The sequence below is a fragment of the Lemur catta genome, chromosome 1 (genome assembly GCF_020740605.2).
Source record: "Lemur catta isolate mLemCat1 chromosome 1, mLemCat1.pri, whole genome shotgun sequence".
Classification (NCBI taxonomy): Eukaryota; Metazoa; Chordata; class Mammalia; order Primates; family Lemuridae; genus Lemur; species Lemur catta.
The window spans coordinates 135019818-135040885 of record NC_059128.1 but is presented as its reverse complement, the minus strand read 5'-3'; the positions used below and the strand labels follow the sequence as shown (position 1 = coordinate 135040885).

The 21068-nt window shown below is 33.9% G+C and overlaps 1 protein-coding gene across 5 annotated transcripts in view; it reads left to right on the top strand.

Annotated features, from left to right (window-relative positions):
* Positions 1 to 21068, top strand: part of ARHGAP21 (Rho GTPase activating protein 21) — a 132904-nt gene that overhangs the window by 98446 nt on the left and 13390 nt on the right. For 3 of the 5 annotated variants that reach the window (XM_045535009.1, XM_045535024.1, XM_045535019.1), the window contains exons 9-20: positions 8847 to 9005; positions 9145 to 9247; positions 11529 to 11565; positions 13748 to 13873; positions 14908 to 15192; positions 17457 to 17521; positions 17914 to 18053; positions 18608 to 18750; positions 19416 to 19571; positions 19669 to 19747; positions 20396 to 20469; positions 20549 to 20638. In XM_045535009.1, the coding sequence (XP_045390965.1) occupies positions 8847 to 9005; positions 9145 to 9247; positions 11529 to 11565; positions 13748 to 13873; positions 14908 to 15192; positions 17457 to 17521; positions 17914 to 18053; positions 18608 to 18750; positions 19416 to 19571; positions 19669 to 19747; positions 20396 to 20469; positions 20549 to 20638 (1457 nt within the window). The remainder of the gene's footprint in view (positions 1 to 8846; positions 9006 to 9144; positions 9248 to 11528; positions 11566 to 13747; positions 13874 to 14907; positions 15193 to 17456; positions 17522 to 17913; positions 18054 to 18607; positions 18751 to 19415; positions 19572 to 19668; positions 19748 to 20395; positions 20470 to 20548; positions 20639 to 21068) is intronic. The other 2 variants (XM_045535032.1, XM_045535038.1) reach the window with 2 other exon arrangements.

Sequence of the window (21068 nt, the reverse complement as noted above, 5' to 3'; positions counted from 1 at the left end):
TAACACAGAATTTACTTCACTGCATTTCTATATTTGAATATTGTCCATGGATGTAAGCATCTTAAAAGTTTTTGAGCCCTAAGGTGGAATGACACCGTGCCTCCTAAGTTTTTATGGCATTTTCATGGCTCTTATAAAATTTTGAATGCTGTTTAAAGGCATTGAAAATAATTTGATTTTAGTATTTGTCTAATTTTTAGAGGATAATATCAAAAGTATACTTTCCGTTACTTAATATATTGGCCGTTTTTTTCTGTGATTAACTAAAAATCCTTTACTATAACCTTAAGGTCCAAAAAACATTTATTAGTCTGCTCTAAAGACTATGTTGTTATACTATAAATACCTGATCAATAAAAGACATTTCTGCATTTCATTAGGGTATAAGTTCCAAAATTTTAATATTGAAATCCTTTTATTATTGGGCTTTAAAATTTTATCTGACCCATGGGTGTTTCTCTTGCCAATCTAGTATTTAGAGACAGTAGAAGAGATAATAGCACTGAAATAGACTATTTGTAATGTTTCCCAAAGTATTTTCCAAGAACACTAATTCCATTAGATCCTAAGTGTTACTAAGAAAAAGTTCAGCGATCAAATACATTGAGAAATTCTGGGGTTTAAATAGACAAGTTTGTTTGTCTTTACTATAGGACTTCTCATAATCATTAATATACTACCATATATTAGGCAGACTAAAATACAATTTATTCAGAAATATTTGGCTATAAATCCTTTTATTTAGAGTATTTTATGGGTTTTGTATACCACAGAACACACTTTGGGGAATGCTGATCTATACTCTATGCTATTTATGAAACATTTAAATTAAAAGAAAAAAAGAAATTGAAGTTTGTTTTTGCTTTGTCACACCCAGAATTTTATATTCTGTGATTTTTTTTTTTTTTTTTTTTTTTAAGACTAAGTCTTACTCTGTCACACAGGCTGGAGTGCAGTGGTATATGATCATAGCTCGCCGCAGCCTCAAACTCCTGAGCTCAAGTGATCCTTCTGCCTCAGCCGCCTGAGCAGCTGGGATTACAAGCGTGTGCCATTATACACAGGCTATACTCTGTGATTTTAATAATTATTTGTGTTATTTGAAAACATTATTATTTGAAAACATCATAGACCAATGCAAAAAAAAATTGGTTTTATTCCAAAAATATCAGAGAATGGAGCCAATTTATTTATTTAGTTATCCATTACATATAGCTAATAATGTCTTAGAGAAAGAAAATTTTCCCTATATTTTGTTACACATTTAACATCTGATATTTCTCTTGTGTCACAAAGATTTATAAAAATGAAAAAAATATTTTTAAATCCAGAATATTACTCATTAACAGTATTTTGTTTACCCCCTTCCCCATCCGCATACACTTTATAAAGCTACACAGTAAGTCCTAGAAATAAATTTCAACTTCTTTTATAAGTAAATACAGAATGCAAAAATGATTAACTGTTTGTAAGTAATTTGACAGTGAGTAGCAGGTATTAAAATGTGTTTTAAAGTCCTAACTTCCTATACTTCTTTTACTTATTCCTCATATAACTATTAATACAATAAACTATGGCTGTGTTACCTACATCCAGGGTTTCATCTCAGATGCATTTTCCTGTGCTTTTGCCGTATTTCCAACACATCCAGCATTGGCCAGTGTGTGTGTGCTTAGTTAGGGTTAGCCTAGGGTCAGTTGAATTCGATTGTCACAGCCTTATTAGCCCTGCCATTTTAAGACAGCCTGGGAGTGTTAAATTTGGTATGCGGATAGCTACGTTACAGTGTCCATACAGGGGAACTTAGCTCCCTGAAATTTACCCAAAAGGCAGGGGTGACTGTCACCGTATACCCAGCTTCTGGCACAGCTCTAGGCTCGGTGCCAGCAGTGATATCACAGGCTGATGCAATAAGCACCCCATCCCCTCTCTTATACTAATACAGACTGAGTCCTTCTGCAAAGCAAATAGTCTATTTATAAAGAGAAATATCACCCAACCTATCATCTTACAATGTTTTTCCTATATCAGCTTTTCCCCAAAATGTGACCCCATTGGTATTTAAGCTTAGTTAGAGATTTTTGCTTCCACTGTTTAAGATGTAAGGTAATTTTAAAAATAATAACAAAAACTTCTGTAGCACTTTATAAACTACCAGGTACTTTATAATGTACCAACCCTCTTTATAACCCAGCGGGGGATTTACGGCAGAATTAACAACCCACTGTGTGGACAAGGAAAGTTAAGTAGTTTACTTAAGGTCTGTCCCCAGATCACCAACAGAGCTGGTTGTCTGCTGGCTCCAGGTTGCATATTCTTTGGACAGTGCCCTCCAAATGTGCTAAGATTTAAATCTTGGCATTTTAGTCTTTTAAATCTTGAAAAATAATTCTAAGTTTCATATTCGCCATTCTTAGCTCAGATTTCCCAAGTGTGAATTGGCATCTTTTCACTAAATACGTGTAATTGTTCCAGGTTTGTTAACAAAACTGTTCACCAGTGAATAATTTTAGGTGTTCTTTTATCTTTATCTTTTGATTAGTTTCATTGGCTTTTATTCTAAAATACTTCAAATTTATCTGTAACATACCTTGCCCGATTACCAGGCTTCTTTATTTAAGGAAATAACTTTTTGTTTTTAAAACTTAGCCCGTATAAAAGCTATGGAATTGTTTTTGCTAAAGTAGGCTTTCTAGGTTTTTCAGCTAGTTCCTTTAATTTTGAAAATAGATCCAATAGTAACTACACTTTTAGACCTGTCGGTTTTAATAGATCCAAATTTCAAAAGCACCCTAACAAGTGCCTGGTTTATTAAAACCTAAAAATATATTTTTACATAAATTAAACAGATAATAATGAAACTGGTGGCCTGATGTTTTATTAAAGTTTTAGGTAAATGTTGAATTTCTTGAAATTGTCATAGCATTTGGCAGCTGGCAAACTGGGTTATTTTTCATACACATGTGCGTGGGCACGTGAACACACACATACACTTTCACATATACATACACCCTCTCACCCTGTGCCCAAACCCCTAAATCTTAAAAGTTGCCCGATCTATGTGACTGCAGAAATTTAGCAAAGTAATCGTAACCCGGTAACTGGCAAATCTGGAAGCGATACGTCCACTTGCTGTTTTTGGAGTCAGAGCACTTGCTCTGCCTCCGTGTGGTTCATGCTTCCCTGTAGATGAGCCGACTGGCCCTGACATTGACCATGACATTGCACATATCCCTGCTTCTGCTCTGATTTTGTCATCTGCCTTTCAAATACCTACTTTGCAACAGTTCCTGTTTACAACTCTATTGTCTTTCATTCAGCACCCACTGCCATGTGGTCATGGTTGAGTATGAATAAGGTATTTCAAAGGTGTTTATGCAAATTTCTTCCTCCTTCCTAGCCTTTTAAAATCATGTCTTGTACAACATTGAATTTTTGGTTTTTAAAATAACCAATCTCAAAATGACTTTCAAAAAGCCAAATATTACTTTAAATGCATGTTTGTGAAACTATTAAAGAAGCTTGGCCTAGAATTAGAAATTAGAAAATTTCTGGAATTAGAAAACTGAATTGCAATTACGATGATGAGTTTAATTACTATTGTAAAAAATGGGGATATTTGAACTAGGTAATGGCACCCCTTACCAGTTTATATCAAAGAAAAAAGGACTTATTACTTCAAGCACTCTATAATTAGTGAAAAATGCTCAGTGAGTCTTTAGAGGTCTGCCACTTGATGATCAGAGATTGGAAGCCCGTGTTAATATGTTAGTATCATTTTTAAAACATTCTTTAAAATGCCTTTTTAATTTAATGTAAATGGAGTTTCTTGAGCATGTCATTTTTATCAGCCCTTTCACCTGATATTCAGTAATTGATGTTAATGGGGCTAACTAAAATTTGCCTAGGGAATTCAATTTTTTAAGATGACTTTATTTCATTGGGTTTAACTTTGGTTAAAAAAAAATAACAAAAAAGTGGCATTGCGAAAGATTAATAAACTGTTACTTGTAAAGAAAGAGCTTATGCTTGACTATTAAAAAGATCATTTAACTTTACATAGCTGTTCACCTCCTTTGATTTAAATTGACTATGTATCTCAGAAGGCATATTAAAAGAAATATTTGTCACATTTGAATTCCTTTTTAAGACAAAGAATTCATTTGCAGTATTTATTTTCCCTGAAGATGAGGAAAAATCAAGATTTTAAGTACATATTTTGCTTGAGGTATGTCCCTTTTTGTAGGAGTTGGAACAGAAATGGTTTATTCAATTTCCATATCTTTAGTAAAAAAGATATATATATGCTGTTGCTATTTTAGAACTACATATATAGTTTTATGTTAGTCACCATTTCTTCCAACTTATACAAATTTACCCCTCTTCTTACAATGTATAGTTTGTTGTATCATTGAAATAATAAGTAATATTATAGTGTTAATATACTTTAAATTATTGTGCTGTACTTCAGGGAGGAGGTAGGATTACCTCTTCCTAGCAGAGGTGAAATAAAAAGCAAAATTATATCAAGGAACTGATTATTCTGCCACAGTCTATACCAAAAATTCTGATAATTTCACTGAGTTTTATAAAATTATTTTCAACTACAGTTATAAAATATAAATTGCATTGATTATGTGCTTATTTCTGGAGTAAAGTCAGCTGTGAAAAACATTCCTCATAACTCGGTTCAGTTTAGAAGGAGCCTTTTTTGCTCTGTGCCCTGACCTGCAGCACTGGAGGTTGGGCATTATGTGGAGAGATGCATGTTTGTCAAGGGAGCTAGAAACACTCTGTCCTCCATGTTTATACTCATCGTAATTCTCTTGGTTGAAAATAATAGAAAATAATGTTGAAGTAGCTCATGCCAAGAAGTCAGGTTAGTTCACAATTAAGAAGTTCTGGGGTAGACCTGGTTCTATGCATGGTTGGATCCTGATACGCAAGTGGTACCATCAAGATTGTGAATCTTTTTCTCAGTTTTGCTTTCTTCATTCAGATACTTTTTCTCTGCATGGTAGAAAAGGTGGCCACTGGCAACTCAGCAGTTTGCTGAATTTTATAGTTCTTGCTCCCCAAGGAAGGGAAGAGAGAGACCGTAATTTTCTGTGTTCATGTGTTGGATCCTGGAGATACTGCAAGGGGTCTGGTTCTGACCCCGTGGCCAGTCACTGTGGCCTGAGAGGGGTAGGGCCCTGTGATTGGTCAGGCCTTGATCACATTCCTGTCCACAGGAAGGCAAGACCTTCCAGTGACTTCCATGGAACCTGTGAGATAGAGACAGGCATAAATGAAATACTCTCTGTAGTTATCTTGTGGAACATGAAGAGGAACAGATAGGATAAGAATATCATACAGTAAAAATATTTGTCGGTTTATGAGATGAAAACCAGTTATATATCACTATTTCATCTTGTTTTTATTTGGTTATTTCAGTAATAGGTTTTCACAAATTGTTTTTTTTTTACATTTTTATTAGGCTTTTGTATTGCTTCTATGAGATATCTTTTCACATGCTTTACTCTCTTTGTTGTGATTTTAGTGGTTCTTAATTCATAAGAGCTCTTTATATAAGATGGCTTCCCTTTTTCATGCATTGATGTTTGAAAAATAACTCTTTAACAGTTATGCATAGTTTGACAATATACCTGCTTGATTTTTGTACATGTCTACATTTTTCTTGATTGCAAAGTCTTTAAGATGTTCTTCTAGAATTTTTTTTTTTTTTTTTTTTTTTTAGACAGAGTCTCACTCTGTTGCCCGGGCTAGAGTGCCGTGGCGTCAGCCTAGCTCACAGCAACCTCAAACTCCTGGGCTGAAGCGATCCTACTGCCTCAGCCTCCCCAGTAGCTGGGACTACAGGCATGCCCCACCATGTCTGGCTAATTTTTTCTATATATATTTTTTAGTTGGCCAGATAATTTCTTTCTATTTTTAGTAGAGACGGGGTCTCGCTCTTGCTGAGGCTGGTCTCGAACTCCTGACCTCGAGCAATCCACCCGCCTCGGCCTCCCAGAGTGCTAGGATTACAGGCATGAGCCACCGCGCCCGGCCACTTCTAGAATATTAGTTGATAATAATAACCATAGTAAAAGTTTCCTATTCAGATATGAATAATCATTAATAAACATAAAGACTTGGAATATTCTCCATTTGGAAAAAATCCAAATTGAATAATGGCGTGTATGTTATCTTTGGGAATTATTTATCTGGTAAACACTGTTTTCCAAAAGTCAACCAAAATTTTTGGATATTAAGGCCTATGTTTTTGAAACTTATCCTGTGGACATTAAGGTTAAGAAACGGTGGTCACATTGAATTTCGATATGTAATAACTTCCATGCCCTCCACCTTCTCTTTATTCTAAAGAGCTATGGGGCTTTTTGTGAAAAAAGTAAATTAATGCCTCATTTCTTAAGTCAGTTCTCTGATGATGTAATTCAGTTTAGCATGAATGATTATGCCACTTGATAACAGCAAGTCAATGATAGCTCATAAGTATGTGTTTTACATGCATTATTAATGTCTTAATGTAGTATGTTAAATGCCTGGGATAGGGACGATCAGTTATTTTCATCCAAAAGAATATTTAAGTTTGATTATTTAAAAATTTAGAGATTAATTGATGTGACAGCACAGTGGTTTTGAATACATTCCTATATGAGAATGAAACATTTTTGTTTTCCCTTTTGGACAACTAAATAATGTGTATTTTCTTACATTGGAAAATGAGATGAACCTGAATTATCCTTGTTTCTACATAATCTACACATTGGTAATAATTAAAATGTATGTGAAAATGTGGGTTTTTAACAGTTGGAATAATCATAACAAAAACAGTATTTTTAAAACAAAAGGTTTTATATTTTCAGAGGGAAATAGTTGGATTAGTATAGTCCGTAAAGATGAGGTAATGTAATTGTGTGTATTTTAAAAGTATGTTTATTTTAGCTTTTCCTTTTCTCTCTTTAACATACTGGTAAGATGTATTTCTTATAAAGAATGCAAATGATACTGAAATGGGTAAGACTATGCTATTCCCTCTCCCGTGGCTCTTCTACTCAGTCCTGTTCTCTAGAACAGGTGGGTATCTACCCTTCCACCCATTTTTGCAAACATATCTGAAACAGATTATTTTAATCCAGTATGTTTCAAGAATTTTCTCCAAAATGTAGTAAGTCAAAAGAAATTGGGAAATCCAGGGACACAAAAAAATTGCCTTTGAAATTTTATTTAATGTTCAACCCATGCACAATTTGAATTTTACTTCATGTTATTTTAAATAAATAAGTATAAAAATGTTTTCAATTACTTTGCAAGGCATAAAATCATTCTCCTGAAAAATTTATCCCATAGCATCTTGCAGACACTCTTTGCCCACGTGATAACCACATATCCCCAGCAGGATGGGTGCTCTGCTTTGAGAATTGTCTTACGGGAGCATCATCTCAATTTTTTAAAATACCTTTTATATCTTTTCTCTATATGGATTTGTGCAATAGGTCTTTTCTGAACCATTCTAGTGAATGGTTTTGCTACCAAAATCTTTTCAAACTATGAATACTGCATAAGCCAGGTAATTCTAAAGAATACAGTATTTTCCCATTCATATCAGTATTTACGACTCTGTAACAGAATTGTGGCTCAGAAGACTCTGTAAGACCAACTTTATCATATGTATCATTTGAATACACCTTGTTAAATTTATGGTAATTTAAAACCTAATGACAGTTTTAAATACTTACAAGTTTTAGTAAAATTAAATTTTCATCCTATCGAATTAATTTACAAAGCTCAGTTATCTCGGCTTTTATAAAATGATTATTGCATTCTTACTGAATATATGATAGTAAACTGTCATATACTTAGTAAAAGTAGTTCATAGAAAAATGATTTCAATGTTCCCTTTAGCTAAAATATAAAGAGCTGCTTTTTAAAAAAATTGTAAAAATGGGAAATAAGCTTACGAAAGAATTTACTGATTTTAGCCATAAAATGGAAATGTTTTTAATTTCATACTTTGTAACATTGTTAGTCCTCTTAATTAAAATACTGATCATTAAAATGATACCACGTTCTCAGGATTTGGTCAAAATTAAAATAGCTTGACCTTTTAAATCAAGGAATCAAAACCATTTTATCATTATAGTATAGTCTTTGCAAGGTTTCATTATGGGGCATTTAATTTTAAGGGTTATAGTTCTTGCATTCTGTTAAATTGCTTTCTCTTGGCCTCAAATATTACAATTTAAACCCCTGATGTTTTTACAAGAGTAAGAATTTTGAACAAATGGCCCTGGAAATGTATAACTTATTCTGGCAGCTATGGATTGGATGTTTGTAGTTCTTCTACAAAAATTGAAGATGCACTTATGTGGGAATGATTGGGGAGGTAAGATTTTAGGAACTTGTGCTTTGTAAGCTAAGCCTCAGCCAAATCATCTTGCTTAGCTTCCCAAAATGATAATCTGTAACAATTAAAATTTGAAAAGTAGTTCTCTTAGGGTGGTATATGATTATTGCTCTGATTTGATAGATTTGGATTCTGAATACCTATAAACTTTGGTACCTTGACTATCAGTTAGTGAAGGTATTAATTGGTTGGTAGAAGCAGCTACTCATTTAATTTTTTATACCATATTCTCAGAATTATTTGGAATTACTGGAGTAATAACTGTAAGTAGATTTTTAGCAGACTAAATATGTCATTTATTGGTGCTTTGGTGGTTAAGTGTAAAATCTTTATCTGATCCTTTTAATAATGATTATTGACTTTGAGTTCTATTATTAATAATAATAATTGGGTCATTTAACATTCCAGTGTTAATTTTCCTTTTTTCTTACAGATGAACCAACTAGCCCCAGCATCGATCATGACATTGCACATATCCCCGCTTCTGCTGTTATCTCTGCCTCTACCTCTCAGGTCCCCTCCATAGCGACAGTTCCTCCCAGCCTCACAACTTCAGCTCCTTTAATTCGACGTCAACTCTCCCATGATCATGGTACGGCGAAAGAGTGGTTATGCAAACCATACCTGCGTGTCAGTTTTGCACTTAGAACAGCATGACAAACTGATCTTTTCACCATTAGAAGAATCTGGGAACCACTTATAAATGTCTAAATGTTGGATTTTAATTACAGAATCTGTTGGACCCCCCAGCTTGGATGCCCAGCCCAGCTCAAAGACAGAAAGGTCAAAATCATATGATGAGGGTCTGGATGATTACAGGGAAGATGCAAAATTGTAAGTCTCAGGTGTATTTATTATTTTAAGTATTTGTATGTGGGTGAGTGTTCAGGATAACTTTGACACATAAATACTGAATTTAATGATATATAGCTTGTATTTTCTAACTTTATGACATTAGAAATGCAATTTAAAAACAAAGCAAAGTTGTTACTTGGTAACATTCAATTGAATTTTTTCAAATAATTTTTAAAAAGTAATATGCAAACATGATACAAAAAATGTATGTTAACTAGAACCACCCTAAGAGCTCCAGCCATCTAGTACTACTCAGATATAACTATTTAATGTTTTGTATAACTCTAGAGCTAGTCTATGTGTAAAATCACATATAGTAATACATACTTTATATATATGTGTATTATATTCTAATTATTTTTATAAACAAATGGCAGTATACACACTGATCTTGGAGATCCTTCAGTGTATATATTCCTGCCTCATTCTTTTTCAGGATTGTTTAGTTTTCCTTTGAATAGCTGCACCATAGCATAATTTAATCAATAGTCTGTTTCCTATTAATGGACATTTAGATTGATCGAATCTTTTGCAAACACAAACAATACTTCATTGACTATATTTGTACATTTGTTCATTTAGCACACATGTGAGTGAATATAATTGAAAATAGCATTGTTACATCAAGGGGTATGTGTGTTTTTTATTTTAACACCTATTGTCAATTGCTCTCTAAAAGATTATACCAAATCACATTCCCACCAACAATATAACAAAATATGCTGGTATTCTCACCAACACAGTGTATTATTTAACTTTTTGATTTTTCTTTGTAAATCTAATGGCATCACATTATAGTTTTAATTTGAAACTTGTCAATTGAAAACCATTTCACATATGTTTAAGAGATATTTTATATTCTTTTTTCTGTGAACTTTTAAAAATATGTTTTGCTCATTTCCTCCTCATTTTTCATAATAACGTCTACATGTTCTTTATATCAAGGAAACTAGCACTTCTCTATGATAAGTGTTGCAAGTCTTTTCCTGATTCCATATTTTTCATTTGGTTTTATTTTTTTAACCATGCAAAAATGTTTAAAATTTTTTCTGTGGTCTAATTTGGGAAAAATTTTTATGGCCTCTGGATTTTGAGTCATACTGAAAAAGTCTGTCTCTACCCCAGAATTATAACAAAATTCTTCCATGTTTCTTTCTCAGATTTGTATGTTTTTTCTTTTTTTATGCATTATAACTTTGATTCATCTGGAATTGATTTATTCTAATTAGTGAGATAAACGGCCAACTTTATATTTTCTAGTATCTCTCAGTTATCCCAGAAGCACCTATTGAATCCTTTTTTTCACTGATATGTCATCTTTATTATATACTAAATTATATGTATCTAGTTTTATTTTAGGGCTCTATTCTATTCAATTGATTTATCTATATATTCTTGTATATCAGATTCTATTAATTATAGTGGTTTTATAATGTTCTTCTTATCTGATAGGGCCAGTATCCATCATTACTTTGTTCTTTCTGAATTCTGGCTATTTTTGTATGTTTTACTATTTGAACCTTAAAATCAGGTTTCCTAGTTCTTAAATTCTTATGGATATTTTTATTGACATGTTTAATTTATAGATTGATTTGGGGCATATTGACGTCTTTTATGACATTAATACTTCTGTCAAAGAACAATTTGCCTTTTTTATTATGTTATCTTTATATAAGATCCTCTGAGGGTCCCATTTGACTTATTTATATTCTGATAAAACTGGTTTTTCGTGGACCAGTTACTGTGAGAGGCTTGTATGAGGTGTGGCCAGGGCACACTGTTCTAGGATAACAGGAATTTTTCTAGTGATACAGGGTTGGATTTGTGAGCCATCTTCACCTTTACTTCGTCCTTTAAAAGATATCAATAACTGCCACATTCCAGAGTCAACCGCACTGTTGAGGAAATCCTTAATATGCCATTACAACTATGGCTAACTAATAATATAAACCTCAGTGTTCAGCCTGAGTAGCTTTTTCTTTGATCTAAAAAAAAAGGATAAGAAAATCCCACCCTTTAAGCAAAAACAATTTTAATTTACCATATCAACTAAGAAAGTTTTTAATCATTAAATCGAAAGTGTAAGTATTTATAAAATTATCTGTTTTTCTCACTTACATTGAACAGTGGGCATTTGACATGGTAATGATGAAATGTCAGCTTATTGTTGAAAAGTTAGTTGTAGTAGTCAAATTATTCTTACATCTCTAAGGCATTTTGTGTACTTATGGAAAATATTTATATACTTCTTTTCCAACAGGTCCTTTAAACATGTATCTAGCCTGAAAGGAATCAAGGTTGGTATTCAATATTTCAAAAACATCAAGCAAATGATAAATGATTCTATTTATCTTAGTTTACTGTAGCATTGCATAATGAAGTAATCTTTTATCTATTAGACATTTAATATTTAAATATTATAACCTTTTATTCTGTAAGTTTCAAGTGCATTTGGAAAATAATTTTATGTGTAAAATGTTTTCTCATTTCTGAACATATGCATCAAATATGTAACACTTTACCTCATTGTGCTAATTTTTCTCACTTTATCAGTTCAAGGCCAAAAATATAACTGCCCAGCAGTCCTTCTGTATTTTCTTGTGTGTGTGTTTTCCCATTCTCAAAATTATTATGTCATGCCTTCCCCTGTCCCCCTGCAGCCACCTCTGTCCTCTCCCCTGCCCTCTCACATCATTGAAAACATAACAACTGTTAGGCAGGAGTTTCTTTATTTACCATCTCTAGAAATAATCAGTCCTCTGCATTTCTACCCACACTGTCTGCCTTCTTTTTTCTTAACTTAAATATTATTTTACTTGGAACGTTATCCTATTAGAAACCAACACCCGCACATTGGATTCTCTCACCTCTGGCTGTCTCAGGGGCCCTTTCTCTTCTGCACAGTCACCGTCTTCCCACTGGTGTGTTCGCCATCATATACAGGCATGTTCTGCTGTTTCCTACACAGAACAGAAACCTTCCCAGAATCGCAGCCCTGTGTAGAACACTACTCCTGTGTTCTCCTCTACTTTTCACAGCAGAATCTCTTAGAGAAAGTATGTCTCGTGTCAGCCCACACATCAGAACAGCACTGCCCAGGCCGGGGTTGCCAGTGATGTCCAGGTTCTGGGACTAATGGTTACTTTGGTTTTTATAGGAACTTAACCTTGACCTCACAGTAGTATCCAAAACAGTTTTCCACTCCCTTCCTAAAATGCTTTCTTCCACTGGCTTCTGCTTTGCCACTCTTTTCTGCTTTTTCTTGTACCTCGAGGGCTGCTTTCTCAGTCTCTTCTGCATTTGCCTAGTATCTAAAATGTTGGAATTCTTAGAGCTCGTTGTGACCCTTCTTTATCTACTCTGGTTTCCTCGATGATCTTATGCAAAGGTCTCCCAAAGTTTATAATGCTGGCCTTGTGCTATTTACTGAACTGCAGCTCATGCAAGCTTCTGCCTAAATGACACCTTCATTTGGGTGTTTAATCAGCAATTCAAAGTCTACATGGCCAGTAGACCCTGATTGTCCTAGACCTCTTTGTCCCTTAGTTTTCCTCATCTCACTAAGTCCACTTCCATTCACCCACTTGCTCAAGCCAAATATCTAGGAGTGAGCCTGGCTGCTTCTTTTGCACTGTCCCCTGTATCAAATCCAGGCCTCTCTACCTCCAAAACGCACCCTGTCTTCATTTATGCCACTGTAGTCCTAGCCACCATCATTCATCATCTGGATTCCTTCTGTGACACTTCTTTTCATGCTTGTCCCTTTAGAATGCACTTTCCACGCAGCACTCTGAGCAATCTTTGAACTGTATGATCAGATAATGTCACTCCCCTGATTCATCGATTAGTGGCCTCCTTTCACACTCCTACCGTGGCCTAAGAGACCCTTACGAATCTAAAAGTAGCTGTTTCTCTCACATGGAACGTTTAAAATGATAATGATGAATATATGAATATATAGTCATTAGCTGTACCTTCTTCCTGAACTTCTGTTCCCTCTGACCTTTCAGGACTGCTCCTTTTTTAAATTTTTCCTCTAGATTTTAACTAAATGTTATTTCTTCAGACAGGCTTTGCCTCAACACTGCCAATTTATAGTTGCTTCTCGCTCATTCTCACATCTTGCTGTTTTCATTCTCCACGTGGCGTACATCACCAACTTACCATTTTCTTGTTTCCTTTTTAAAAAATGATTTGTCTTTCTCCACTAAAATGTGAACTCATGAGAGCAGGAAAATTGTACTCTTTCTATTGTTTTTTAATGGTTAAAAATTCCTTTGCAATGATGATAGTCCATTCACATTTTCTTTAATGAGACTGGAAATTTTTCTAATTTAATTGATAAAATTAGGATTGTTTTCAAAAATAGCCCTTCACTTGGAACATTAAGTAAGACTTTTTCTGCAAAGCAGTTTCAACGTGCAAATATTTATAAGGGAAAGAGGTAATATTTGACTGTTTTTTTGGCCTTCTCTGTAGATCACAGACAGCCAGAAGTCCTCAGAAGACTCCGGATCCAGAAAAGATTCCTCCTCAGAGGTTTTCAGTGATGCTGCTAAGGAAGGGTGGCTCCATTTCCGGCCACTTGTCACCGATAAGGGCAAGGTAGTGTGTTTTCTAAGCTGCTACGAATATCAGAAATGCAGGCCCTGAGAAATAAAGCATAAATTCTGTATACAAAAAATGGCAAGATATCCAGGTTAAAGAATAAAGATTAAATTTTTTTAAAAAATAATTTTTTCTTTATGTAGAAAAAGATATTTATAAATTTTTAATCATTGCTTTAATTTTATACTTCTCATCCTATGTATCAACTACATATAGGATATTTTATATTTTGGCAATGTAAAAAAAAAAATCAAAATATTTAAGAGGGAATTCTGCTTTTCTTATTTGTTTATTAGCCAGAGGTTATCACAGTGGCAATTCTCCATGTTAATAATTTTAAATTTTTTATTTAACTTTTTCCAGTTCTTTTATATTGCCTTTATAATTTTTTGTTTCATTTTATTTTACAAATGTTTAATTAAATAAGTATAATAGTGTCAACATGCATCAAGTAAATTCTAATGTAATAAAAACTTTGCCATAAAAATTTCTTATAATATTTGGACAGCTTATTTATAAGAACATATTAATATCACCATAAGAGTTTAATATTTTTAAGAAACCTCCCCTTGGATGTGCATATTGTTGCTTAACCATATGAAGTTGGCCAACTTTGTTAACTAAATTCATTATTTATACATATTGTTTTGGGAACTCCTTATGTAATGTTCATCATTTGCGAGCTCTAAGATTGGTCTTAAGTCTGTCTTTCACTGAAACCAGTTTTACTGATGGATTTTTAAAATATATTTTGCTACACTTACTTTATTTGAATTACTTTGTTCATTTTATCTTCCCAACTAAAGTTGGGACTTCACCACCCTTGATTTTGATACCATGCATTGCCTAATAGGTTTATGCTCCACAATTTTGATCCTTGCTATCCTCGCAAATCTGTGTTGAGGTAAATCGGACACCTGCTAACTAGGTCTATACATATGTGTGTAATAAGGATTTTGCTTAATGTGCTTATCCTGTCACAAAGATTTAGCCATGTGTTGAATATTCTTGAAATGTTTCATGTTTTCTAGCGTGTTGGTGGAAGTATTCGGCCATGGAAACAGATGTATGTTGTACTCCGGGGCCACTCACTTTACTTGTACAAAGATAAAAGAGAGCAGACGACGCCGTCCGAGGAAGAGCAGCCCATCAGTGTTAATGCCTGCTTGATAGACATTTCCTACAGCGAGACCAAGAGGAAAAACGTGTTTCGACTCACCACGTCCGACTGTGAGTGCCTGTTCCAGGCCGAAGACAGAGACGATATGCTGGCGTGGATCAAGACCATTCAGGAGAGCAGCAACCTCAATGAAGAGGTGTGTGTTCAAAAGAATGTGGGTGGAATCTGACTCACCCTTTTTACAAAAAATGTTATTTTCACTTAAAAAAAAAAAAGTTGATCCAAAGAAAAACTCAGGTGTACCTAATTCGTATTATTTTCATGTATTGGAAAATCACCGTAACTGAACTAGAAAAATAAATAGGTCATTCGTATGTTTTACGTACCTTCTCAGAAGCAATGAACCACAGACAGACAAGAGACCTAGATTCCCAATCCTGGTCATTCCCTTTGTGACCAAATGATTCTGAATCTGTTTCCTTATCCCAAAAACAGGACTGCTGTGGGGCATAAGTTACAGCAGAAATGTGCGTCAATACAAATAATTGTGTAAATGCAGAGCGATATTGATGTTATAGTTTTTGTTAATGGAATTATACAGGCAAGCATATTAAACAGCATATTGTAATACAGTGCTTGTTTTCTAAGAAAACTTGCATTATGAAAAATCATGTTATCAGCTTGTTGGTTTTTTTATTTTATTTTATGAGGAACAATGTTTAGGGACTTGAGAGTGTCCAGTTTATGACCATCAAGATATTTTTGCAGCAGGAATTTCAGCAGTAGTTTTTTTAACCATACATAACAAATTCAGCACCGATTAAGTCTGGCATTTGCTCAAGAGTACCTTCTTTTTTTACCTTGTCATTGACAGGTTTTTTTACACTTTGTAACAGTCACTTTTCATGACTGCTCTGACCAAAAAAGGGGCACAGAGTTCTTTTTCTTTGCTCACAGTATGCAGGAACACCCACGTGAACTGTAAACTTATGCAAATTATGTTCTCTAGTTTAGTCATTTCCATTATATCCAATTAAAATTATGAAAATTTATACCCTAGGGAAAATGCCTGTGCTTTTTTTCCTCTGGTAGTTTGTACCCTGCCTCTTTTGTGGTTAAAAATTAACATGAGATTCTTATCAATGCAACCTTCCTTCTGCAACCGCTGCTATAAAGATAGCATCAGACCTGAATTTTTGCAAAATAAACAGAGAATAAGAACTTAGATGTAGATTTCAGCTTTAAATAATAGTTGAAAGGAGTTTGTTTAATAAGCACCTGCTATGTTCCAGGCATTCCGTAGGATAGTAGAATGTCATTGTTAAAACTCCTTCAGATGATTCCATCTGTGACACACAGGGCTGTTTGTGAGATCACGCTTCTGAAGAATGTAGCATAGTGTCTGCTAGATAGTAAACACTTATTAATATGAGCCTTCATCCTCCTCTAATCTTCAGACACAGGTATTTTGTTTTTTTAGTTTTATAGATAAGAAAATAATTCACCATGGATATATCATGTGGCAGACACTATTTTAACATTTTTCATGCATTAATCTCAGCAACCCTATGAATGGGTCCTGTTACTGCCATGACTGTTTTACAGACAAGGAAACAAGAGGTTAAGTAATTTCCCCAAGGTTACATAGTTATACATGTCAGGACTAGGATTTAAATCCAGGCAGTCTTATTCTAGATCTTAATCCTATAATCTCTGAGCTGATAAATTGGAAGAGTCCATTTAAATTCAAAATTATTTTACTCCAAAGCTTATATTCTTTGTAAATTGTATTGTCATACATTATAATCTCAAAATGAAGCAAGTTAAAAAAAATCAAGGACACATGCCAATGTATAATGGGAATCAACAACAAAAAAGTCATCAATCATTTTATGGTCAACTCTGGGTTTATCATTATAGCTTATTATATAAAAGCTACCCCACAGAAGTCAAAAAAAGTAAACAAGTTTTGAGCTTTTTTTTTCTGATAATCCAACTTCCACTTAGGATACTAATTGACCCTCCATCTCACTGCTCCTACAAATTAATCATTAGCAAATTCTAGCTGTATTTTTCCATCTTTCATCCAATTGTATTATTTTTAAATCTTGATCATTCTTTCTACTTACTATTAGTGAGAAAAAACTAGCTTTCTGCTTCCTAGTCATTTATTAAAAAATGACAGATCAGTTCAAAAAATAAGAATACTGTTACTTGCATGTACTCTTCTAGGTATTGCATGAATACAAAAAATAAACATCAAACTCTTGGCAATGGGGGAGGCACTTGGAATGTTTGTCATGTGGTGCTATTGAATAGAGGCTTTGAAACAGCTCAGCTAAGAACAAGTGATAGTGTTTGTATTGAATAAGCAAAGTAATACAATAGAAAGCCTCAAAAAAGTAGGGTTATTTATATTTAGCATTCATTTTCTAATTTTACCTTCTGTTTATTCTGTAGGACACTGGAGTTACTAACAGGGATCTAATTAGTCGAAGAATAAAAGAATATAACAGTCTGATGAGGTGAGAATCCCACCATGCCTACAGTTAATTTGGACATAAAATAGGTACAGTATCCCCCCTTATCTAAGATCCCCAGTAGATGACTGAAACTGTGGATAAAACTGTACCCTGTATCTACTGTGTTTTTTCCTGTACAGTAGGAACAGGCAGGTAGTGTATACAATGTGGGTACACTGGACAAAGGGATGTTCACATCCTCAGAGGGACAGTACCAGATTTCATCATGCTACTTAGAACAGTACACAATTTCAAACCTAGGAATTATTGCTGGAGTTTTCCATTTAATATTTGTGGACCTTGGTTGACTGCAGGTAACTGAAACTACAGAAAGCAAACTGTGGACGGGGGGTGGGGGGCGACTGTAATTGTTAAGAAATGTTCATTTCTTTCAGCAGCAAAGCAGAACAGTTGCCAAAAACACCTCGCCAGAGTCTCAGCATCAGGCAGACATTGCTTGGTGCTAAATCAGAGCCAAAGACTCAAAGCCCACACTCTCCAAAGGAAGAGTCAGAAAGGAAACTTCTCAGTAAAGGTACTGATGTTCACTCTCTTGGATAAATTTACCAAATAAAATGATGTAAGATTGGCATATTAAAGCTAGCTCACAGGTCACTGTAAGCCCGGTCCAAGCTGATTGGGCCTTTCCCTTTAAGGTGAGGCCCAAGACACCAGTTTTCATCACAAAGTGAAGGAAAATCCAGCACTTATATAAGAGACAGTACAAATTTGAATGAGTCAGAGAATCCAGATGCTATCATTTTGAAATAAAACCATTATTTTTTCCTTTGCTAAAATCTCAGATAACATGCTGATTTTATTTTCTTACTGTTTCAAAGAAAATGATAATATACATTGCAAAAGGGTGAATAAGTAGAAGTGATGCCTATTTATGTATTAAATTCTATGGAAGGTTAAAAGGAGTGCCATATGAGGAAGAGAATATAATATTTTTGATAAATATAGGATGTATTTATATTTTAGAACTCTGATCTTTGTAAACATGGATAAAGTGTTTTTAAAGTCATGATTAAAACGTTGTTTCCATTTCCTTTATTATGTTACTTTATTTTGGATCATAATCCAAAGATGATACCAGTCCCCCAAAAGACAAAGGCACATGGAGAAAAGGCATTCCAAGTATCATGAGAAAGACATTTGAAAAAAAGCCTACTGCGACAGGAACATTTGGCGTTCGACTGGATGATTGCCCGCCAGCTCATAATAATCGGGTAGGAGACACCAGCCAGATTTCCTGAAGTCATTAATTCAGTTATAATTATAATGGGACCTAAGCATACAGCTTTTTCAGATATCAGAGACTGTCAACTATTGAGTATTTTCCTTTTCATAGCAGGTCTTCATTTTTCCCAAGTATTTCTGACCCATATGTTGAATAATTTTATCTATAATTTTTTTTCTAATATATCGACTATGAAATGGAATAATTATTTAACCACTGGGAATACATTTTCAAATCATGTGTTTCTGTTTTTAGCATCTTAAACCAAGGATGAGAACAAGGCCTTGATTAAGAAAGTGTAATAAATGTAAAAATATGTGTTTGTTTATAACACTCCCGTTAGGATTCATATCATGAGTTCATTGATGTTACTCTCTCCTTTTCTCTTCTTGACTTTCTCTTTATTCAACTGCACTGTTTTCCACATTCTCCTTACTTGCTCTAGTTTCTGTCTTGGCCTATTCATTCTCTTCTCACTGGTTTTGTCTGTTCTCAGTTCTGCAGTGTCTATATACTTTATTTGCTCTATATTATATAACAGCAACTGTGTATTTCCTTTTGGATGCAGAAGGCCTTTTAGCTGTGATGTACAACTACTCACTAAATACAAACATTTGTGCTATATTAAATAAATGTTTATTTCTTGTTTTGCAGTATATTCCATTAATAGTTGACATATGTTGCAAATTAGTTGAAGAAAGAGGTCTTGAATATACAGGTATTTATAGAGTTCCTGGAAATAATGCAGCCATCTCAAGTATGCAAGAAGAACTCAACAAGGGAATGGCTGATATTGATACAGAAGATGATGTAAGTGTGTTTATTTCTATTTGGATAACTGATCCGGGTTTTTTCCCTTTGGCGGTATTGACTACAAAAATGTTGTATTTCTATTTTGCACACCTAGAAATGGCGAGATTTGAATGTGATAAGCAGTTTACTAAAATCCTTCTTCAGAAAACTCCCTGAACCTCTCTTCACAAATGGTGAGTTTAACGTCCATGAAAGATACCAGATGAAATGGTTCAAGTAACAACTGTTGGAAAACCACAGAATATTAAAATGAACCAGGAAAAACATTTTGGACAAAGGAAACAAGAGGTTTTGTTTAGTTCTTAGGTATATATTAAAAGCATAATTGTGTACTTTTGACACTTGAATTTTTTTCCTTCTCCTGATAAGTTTCTCAAATGTTGTTTAGGTTCAGTGACAGATATATTATCCGGTTCGTCCATGTTTGTAGTCAAGTTGAAAATACGTTATTGTTACCAGTCAAAAGTCTTCAGACATAATATGGTACATTTAATAGAAATGTACCAAATGTTTTTTCAGTCAAGCCAAATATTTGAATGCTATTTAAGACACTGTACTAGATGTTGTTAGGGAGTGGGGAAGAATGGACGGGCTGTGTAAATTTAGGAGGGTACCTGCAAGGAACTCAGATTTCAGTGATTTTCTTCTATTTGTTGATAAGGCTTGGAATATCCTTAAAAACCATATCTAAAATATAAATTTTAGAGATTTACCTATTTTGGGAATCTTTCCCACATTTTTCTCATTGTGGTTCAAAACTGAACCTTAAATAAAACTGTATTACAATTCACCTAAGCAATATTTATCATTCTTGTTGTCAGATAAATATGCCGATTTTATTGAAGCCAATCGTAAAGAAGATCCTCTAGATCGTCTGAAAACATTAAAAAGACTAGTAGGTATTACTTTTATATTTTTGGAGGTACAACTAACATTCAGTATTTAAAATCCATTGTGAAAATAATATGTTTCAGATTCATGATTTGCCTGAACATCATTACGAAACACTTAAGTTTCTTTCGGCTCATCTCAAGACAGTGGCAGAAAATTCAGAAAAAAATAAGGTATGTAAAGTGCATATTGAAGAAATGTACTTTCATTGGCTTTAGCTTGAAGGATATGCTTTATTGCTTCATGCCAAATAGGTTCAACAAAAGCTCTAAAATAAGCCTTTCTAAACATTAAACATCCCAAAATACCAGGTGTCACCATTTTAAAAAAATATTTTCTTTTAAAGTTACCCAGCAAGAAAAATGAAAATCAGAAATTTTACTTTTTACTGTAAATCAATATTTTGAATAGATAACACGCACATGATGCAACTGTCAGAAGGTATCCAATGGTATACAGCAAAAAACAGACATTTTTGTTTGGGTTTTTTTCCCTTTTTATACCACAGCAAAATTTATTATTCTTTAATATTGTCTAATGCTCAGTTCACATTCATTTTTTTCTCGATTTTAAAAAATGGGTTTTTTTTAATAGTTATCTAAG